This window comes from Corvus kubaryi, unplaced genomic scaffold (assembly GCF_017639235.1).
Source record: "Corvus kubaryi isolate FWS band 111438036 unplaced genomic scaffold, C.kubaryi_AGA036_p1.0 40233, whole genome shotgun sequence".
Classification (NCBI taxonomy): Eukaryota; Metazoa; Chordata; class Aves; order Passeriformes; family Corvidae; genus Corvus; species Corvus kubaryi.
Window position 1 is genome coordinate 7,335 of NW_024581226.1, and position 7,458 is coordinate 14,792.

Genomic DNA, 7,458 nt, shown 5'->3' on the forward strand with positions numbered 1-7,458 from the left:
ATGTGGGCGCTGCGGGCGCTGTGCCTGGCCGGGCTGGGGGCGGCCATCGGCGGCGGCGCGGCGGACCAGTGCAGCTGGAGGGGCAGGTAGGCACCGGGAACAGCGGCACCGGGAACAACACCGGCAGCGGTAACAGCGGCAGCGGTAACAGCGGCCCCGGGGGCAGCGCGCCGGGCGGGGCGGGGGTGGCACAGGCGGGTCCCCGGATCGCAGCCCCCCGGGGAGCTCCCGCCGCCCAGGCAGGTTCGGGGGGGGAGGGGGAGTCTGCTCTCTCCCCTCCCCCCCATCCATCCTCAGGGCTGACCCCCCTCCCTCATCCGTGGGGAGGGTCACGGGTGGGACGCTGGGAACCTGCGCCTGCCTCAGTTTCCTCACTCCTGGGTGCGGCTCCCCCCCCGCTTTGAGGGATGCTGGTCTCCCCGTGGGGCTCCCCGCCTCTCCGGGACCCCTTCCCTGAGCACCCCCACCCGTGAAACCCATCCCCGTGGCCAGCGGGACCCCCAGCCCCCGGCAGGGCCCGAAGCATCGCCCGAAGGCGCCGGAGTCCGAACAAAGAGCCGGGGCCCGCCAGGAGGGGCTGCCCCGCGTGGGGGGACATGGGGACCACGAAGCCCCCAGCATCCTGTCAGGGACAAAGCAGCCCCCCGACTGTCCCCGCTCCCCCCAGGCTGGCGTCCCAGCGTGTCCCCCGCCACCCCCCACAACGCCGCGGGAGAGGAGTGGCTCCAGGCATCCCACGCGAGAGTGGGACCCCAGCATCCACTGGGGATCCCCAAAGTGGGAACGGGTGACCCCAGAGTTGTGGGCACTCTGGGGGTGGTTTGGGAGCCCACACTGGATGTGAAGGGGGCTGTGCTGCTGTGCCCCCTCCTCAGCCCCTCCCAAAAGGTGCTGGGGGACACAAGCACCCCGAAATGATGTGGTTGAATCCCAAGCCCAAGTCATTGAGGGTTTGGTGCTGTTCCTGCCTGTGGCCATCCCACACACTTCTGTGGAGGGGCTGCTTGGGAGTGCAGGGTGCTGCTGTGCTGGGGGACACGTGGGCTGCGGGGGTCCCTGTCACCTGGGGGGTCCCGGCTGACACGGTGCCGTGCCCCACAGCGGGCTGTCACAGGAAGCTGGCAGCGTGGAGCAGCTGTCCCTGCACTGTGCCGAGGGCTCGCTGGAATGGCTGTACCCCACGGGGGCCCTTCGCCTCCGCCTGGCCCCCCGCCTGCCCCCCACCAGCGCCGCCGTCAAGGGCGGGAGCCCCCCGCATGTCACCGCCTGCATCAAACCCACCGGGACCTTCCGGGGGGCTCAGCTCTACCTGGAGAGGGAGGGGGTGCTGGAGCTGCTGCTGCCGGAAGCCCCCCGGCCCCGCGCCCGCTGCTTCAGCTGGCTGCCCCAGGAGAAGGTGGCTCTGTTCCTGCAGGCCACCCCGCACCCCGACATCAGCCGCCGCATCGCCGCCTTCCGCTACGAGCTGCGGGGGGACTGGCTGGCCCGCCCGGCGCTGCCCGCCGCCAGCCTCAGCGCGGAAGGTGAGCGCCTCGCCCTGCCTCAGTTTCCCCTTCCCGTGCCGGAAGGGGTGAGGAGGGGCTGGATCGGGGTGTTGTCCCCCTGGGTGGTGACAAGCTGTGCTTGGCCTCGCAGGCGCGTGCCGGCCGTGCAATGACACCGAGATTCTGATGGCCATTTGCACTAGTGACTTTGGTGAGTGCAGCCCCTGGGGCTCGGAGAGGGGGGGACGGGCACTGGGACACCTGTCCAGGCTGGGCTGGGCTGGGCTGGGCTGGGCTGGGCTGCACAGAGCGCTGCTATGGGATGGGGAATGGGAATGGGAATGGGGATGGGGATGGAGATGGAGATGGAGATGGAGATGGAGATGGGAAAGGGAAAGGGAAAGGGAATGGGGATGGGGATGGGAATGGGAGTGGGAATCGGAATGGCAATGGGGATGGGCATGGGAATGGGGATGGGAGTGGGAATGGGGATTGGGATGGGATGGGATGGGAATGGGAGTGGCAATGGGGATAGGGATGGCAATCGGAATGGGGATGGGAGTGGGAATGGGGATTGGGATGGGATGGGATGGGATGGGAATGGGAATGGGAGTGGGAATGGGGATGGGAATGGGAGTGGCAATGGGGATGGGGATGGCAATCGGAATGGGGATGGGAGTGGGAATGGGGATTGGGATGGGATGGGATGGGATGGGAATGGGAATGGGAGTGGGAATGGGGATGGGGATGGGGATGGGAATGGAAGTGGGAATGGGAATGGGAATGGGAATGGGAATGGGAGTGGGAGTGGGGATGGGGATGGAGATGGAGATGATGGGGATGGGGATGGAAACAGGAATAGGAGTGGGAATGAGACAAGAATGGAGACGGGGATGGGGATGGGGATGGAGATGGAGATGATGGGGATGGAAACAGGAATGGGAGTGGGAATGAGACAAGAATGGAGACGGGGATGGGGATGGGAATGGGAATGGGGATGGGCATTGGAACAGGGTTAGAGATCGGGATGGGAATGGAGACGGAGATGGAGATGAAGATGAGGATTGGGATGGAGATGGGGATGGGAACAGGAAGGGGAGTGGGAATGAGACAAGAATAGAGATGGGGATAAGGATGGGGATGAGAACGCAGATGGGGACAGGGACTGGGAATGGGAATGGGGATAGGAATGGGGATGGGGCTGGAAATGGAGATGAGGGTGGGAATGGTGATGGGAATGGGGATGGGGACAATGATGGAGATGGGGATGGAGACAGGGATGGGGACAAAAACAGGGATGTGGATGGGAATGGGGTTAGGGACAGAGCCATGCTGACACCCCTCCCTTCCTTCCCTCCGCAGTGATCCGCGGCAGCATCCGGAGCGTCTCCAACGACGCAGAGCTGCAGGAATCCATCATCGGGGTGAGCGCCACGCGCATCCACCGCCAGAAATTCCCGCTCTTCCAGGCGGGCGGGCGGGCGGGGCAGCCGGTGGGCAGCATCCGCACCCCGCTGCGCTGCGGGGTCAAGCCAGGCCCCGGCACTTTCCTGTTCACGGGGTGGCTGCATTTTGGGGAGGCCTGGCTGAGCTGCGCGCCCCGGTACCGGGACTTCCAGCGCATCTACGAGGGGGCCCAGCGCATGCGCCAGAACCCCTGCGAGTTCCCCGTGGACTGAGCGGCTCCGGGAGCGCAGCCCGGCCCCGCGGGCGCTGGGGGACCGCGGTGCTGCCGTCACTGAGAGCATCCCCGGGGGACACGGGGACGGTGCCTGGAGGGAGCGGGGCACGTTGGGCCTTGCCACGTAGCCGGGCTGTGGCAGCACCCGCCGGCGGGCTGGGGGGTTCTGGGAAAATCCTGCTGGAAGGGAAGGGATTTTCCTGGGGCTTGCTTGTCCGGGGTGCCCAGGGAGCTGCCTGGGTGAGGGGTGCAGCGGCACGGGGTTGGGGCTCCCAGGGGACCGGGGGGCTGCATGCTCAGGGGATGCTGTGGGGCATGGTGGGTCTGGCACCAGGGGGGCAGCCGGACCCCCGGACCTCAGCAGGGCTCGGGGGAGGGTGGCCGTGGTGGCCGGTCCAGGGACACGGTGGGCATAGAAGGGAGTGGAAGGGCCAGGAGATGGATCTGTAAGGTTGGGGGTGGAAGGGGGAGCAGGCAGCGGTGAGCCTGGCCCTGGCATGGGCAGGAGCTGTGGGGCGGATGCCGAGGAAGAGGAGGCCGAAGGGACAGAGGGGAATGGCGAGGTGGGAGGAAGGCTGGCGCGGGGAGCAGAGGTGTCCTTGGCACAGTCAGGGCAGGACCAAAGCGCCGACGCAGGAAGGTGCCATGGGAGCAGGGAGCGGTCACCGTGCCACCCGTCCCCGCCAGCCCTCGGCTGAGCGGGGCACGCCGTGCCAGCCGCGGGGAACTTTTGACCGTGGGGGTTGGGGGGCATCGTATGTGCACTAAAGTTATAACGATACCAAATTTGTGATTTCTTTTTTATAAACTAAGCTGTATTTGTAGCGTGTGGCTCCTGTTTTTACCGCGCCGAGCGGGACGTTCACCGACAGGCACTGCGGTGTGTGCCACCTGCTTCCCCCTGTGCCAGCTCCAGCTGTGACCCTGCCTCCCGTGGGGCTGCAAACAGCCCTGATACTCGCATATCTCTCTGTATGCAGAGATTTATTGCTGTTTGCACATCCTACATCCCGGTGATCCCCAGGACGGGTCGCTTCGGGGTCCCTCTCCCTGGGTATCCCTGGGTGTGGGGGCCGGGGGCGGGTGGCCCCGTGCCGGGTGGGTGACCCCGCTGGTGGAGCTGCTGTCAGGACTGATTCTTGTCAGAGCCACCGGCCACAAGGCCTCATTGTGCCGGATTGTGCCGCGCCAGCATCCCGACCCTGCCCGCTCCCACCCCGCCGCTGCCCCCTCCAGCCCCCACCACTGGCTCCGGCTCCTCTGGCTGCGCTGCTTCCCTGGGAATGGTGAGGGAACGGGGCCTCTGGACAGGGATGGGACATGGGAATCCCGGATGGGGATGGGGAACAGGACTCTCAGTCATGGAAGGGACATGGGATCCCCAGCCAGGGATGGGATGTGGGAATCTTCACTGGGAATGGGGCACAGGAGCCCCCCAGCCAGGGATGGGATGTGGGAATCTCCGCTGGGAATGGGGCACAGGAGCCCCCCAGACAGGGATGGGATGTGGGAATCTCAGCCTCTTGCCTCTGGCTCCTTCTCTTGCTGTGCTGGCATCCCTCAGGGTAGTGAGGGGGACAAGACCCCTGGACAGGGATGGGACATGGGACCCCCAGCTGGGGATGGGGCACAGGACCCCCAACCAGGGACCTTTCCTCCTCACCAGCGATGCCACAGGTGCTCAGCACAGGAAATCCCAGCCCCTGAGCCCCCCCAAACCCCTCGAGCCCCCCAAACCACCCAAGCCAAGCTCCTGCCACACGTCTACTTGTACTTAACATCTTTCAGTTTTGTTTCAAGAACACCTTTTCAAATATCACCAGCCAGGACGAACTGCCGAGCATTCGGTGCCTCTGCTGACCACAATGTGCTTTTCCTTGCCAAAAAAAAGAAGTTTCCAAGGAATGCTGTGGGCTTTGGAGCTTAATTAAATATAAATATCTGTATGTGTGTGTGTATAGAATGATCTGGCTGTGATAAGATCCTGGTGGGTTTGATACACAACACATGTTTTCCCTTGAGAAGCGTTTGTAGCTTACTTTATGCTTTACTGCCGATTTTATACTTAGATATTTTGATTTTATCCTTTTTACTGCCCCATTTTGGGGCCGGGCTGGGCTCTGAGGGCAAGATCTGGCCCTGGGGAGGCTGATGCTCCATGCTGGGCACTGGAGGATGCCAGCATCCCCCTGGATTTTGGCAGCGAGCAGGAGCCAAGCGAGGCAGGGGAAGGGGGAAGGAGTGGGAAATCCAGCGGAGGAGGAAAAAACGAGGCTGGAAAAGCAATAAATGAGGTGCAAAGGGAATTGTGCTGCCCACGGCATCCTCTGTATGCACGGGGGTAAATCACGGCTGCTCCGACCCCGCCGCAATCTGGCACATTCCTCTCGGCTAAAGGACGGCCTTTAACGCACGGAGCATCCGGTGCTTTTCTATCCAGCAGCAAAATCTCTTGTTTTTCTTCCAATCTGCTTATTTGGCCGAAGCAGCTCGTTGTGCTGCGGCGGAAAGGGCTGTTCTCTGCTCGTGCTCTGCCACAGAGGTTTTTGGGCTGTTTTTGGTGCCCTCTGCCCCGTGTCAGGTTGGGCCGCCCGCCCTCGCTTCCCCCGGCTGTCGCCTCCCACTGCGCTGGGCCCCGGCCAGGGCGCTGATGCTTCCTAAGGGATCATCCCACGGGATAACCAGGTAGCCTGTGCCTCAGTTTCCCTGCTCTGAGACGGGGATAACAGCCCTTCCCTGTGGCTCAAGGGAAGCAGATGGAACCCCACAGCTCTGGGATCTCTGTCGCTCCAGGACTGGTCACCCGAGCATTTCCCCGAAATCAGAGCCCAGCCCTGGCCAAGCCAAATTCCTGCCCAGCCTCTTGGCACAGAGCAAGGCCGTGAACGGTGAAAACACAATGAGACAAACTCCATCCCGGGGAATATTTCCTCCACAGGAGGATAGAAAATGTGGTGTGAGGTAGCACGGTGAGGGGAGGGGGGTGGGGGACACAGGGGGGAGCTGGGGGGCCAGGAGGGGCTTGGAGAGGGGTGACCATGGTGAGGGGCTGTGGCAGCACCCTGTGAGCACAGGGAAGGGTGGCTCTGCCTGTGGTGCCATGGTGCCCACGGGGCACAGCCTCCTGCAGCATCCATGGGCATCGTCCAGCCAGACCTGCTCCGAAAGCCCCCCCACTCATCACCCTGCCCCACACGAGGTGGGGTTTGGGGAAGCCTCGGAGAGCAGCGCCCCAAAACAGCTCCCTCGGTGCAGATGTGCCCAGGGAGCTGCCTGGGGCTCCTCATTCCGTGGGATCGGCCCCATTGTGGGCCCAGGCATCCACACATCCCAGATCGGGGAACCTTCTGGGGACTGTGGAGCCCTTCGGTCCCGCTGTGGGTGGGCGTCCACACTGGGATGCCAAAACACAGAGTGGTGGCACTGCCGGGTGTCCCCGGTCCCTGTCCCCATCCCTGTCACACAAAGGGAGTCGCCGTTTCCCGCCATTTCCCCCCTCCAGCCCTTCTCCCCCCTCTCCTGCTCCCTTCGCCCTCCTCCTTCCCGGCTGCCGGATAAAAGCCCGAACGTGTGAATCGCGGGGCACAAAGGGGAGGCACAAAGGCGGCCGGGCCCGCTCAGCCCTTCTTGTGGCCCCCAGCACCGAGTGGGGACCCCCAGGGACCCCCGGGCCGCCTTCCCACCCTGCCTGTGGCACCCCAGAGCCCAGGAGCTGGCATGGGGCAGGGGGGTGGCCCTGAGATCAGGGGATCCCCAGTAGGGTCAGGATGATGTCCCTGGGGTTCAGAGATGCCCTATAGGGTCAGGATGAGGTCCCGGGGTTTAAGAGTGCCCCAGAGGGTTGCATGATGCCCCTGGGACCAGGGGAAGCCCCATTAGCTCAGGATAAAGACCCTGGGGCTCAGGGATACCCCACAGGGTCAGAATGATGCCGCTGGAGTTTGGGGACACCCCATAAGCTGAGGATGAAGCCCCTGGGGTTCACGATGCCCCAGAGGGTCAGGACGAGGACTTTGGGGCTCTACCCCACAGCCCTTGGCAAGAGGAGAAGCGAAAACTCCATGACTCTGAGGACACTTCCCTGCCAGCCCTGCCGCCCTTTGGGGAGCTGCACCCCAAACCCCGGCATCAGGTCTGCTTCCAGCCCCCATCCTTTGACCTGGACAAAGCCAAGCCAGCATCATCCCGGTGCGGGGAGGGATGCTGGGGGCTGGAGCCGGACCCTGGCCCGTAGCGGGGCCCCCACGGCCCCTCACCCCCGTCCCCCGCGCCTGCGCCCGGCGCGTCCGGCTG

At 64.2% G+C, this 7,458-nt stretch overlaps 1 protein-coding gene across 1 annotated transcript; it reads left to right on the plus strand.

Annotated features, from left to right (window-relative positions):
* On the plus strand, window positions 1–3,989 carry LOC121672187 (meteorin-like). The gene is made up of 4 exons (XM_042044747.1): window positions 1–86; window positions 1,102–1,523; window positions 1,636–1,695; window positions 2,847–3,989. The coding sequence occupies exons 1-4, from the start codon at window positions 1–3 to the stop codon at window positions 3,161–3,163; spliced, it is 885 nt and encodes a 294-aa protein (XP_041900681.1). The 3' UTR covers window positions 3,164–3,989.
* The last annotated feature ends 3,469 nt before the right edge of the window (window positions 3,990–7,458 follow it).

What these genes read in the sequence shown, in the direction of transcription:
- LOC121672187 (XM_042044747.1), top strand. Translation starts at nt 1, where the DNA reads ATGTGGGCGCTGCGGGCGCTGTGCCTGGCCGGGCTGGGGGCGGCCATC. An exon ending in CAGTGCAGCTGGAGGGGCAG is followed by an intron (nt 87 to 1,101) that starts GTAGGCACCGGG and finishes CGTGCCCCACAG; the next exon opens with CGGGCTGTCACAGGAAGCTG. An exon ending in CATTTGCACTAGTGACTTTG is followed by an intron (nt 1,696 to 2,846) that starts GTGAGTGCAGCC and finishes TTCCCTCCGCAG; the next exon opens with TGATCCGCGGCAGCATCCGG.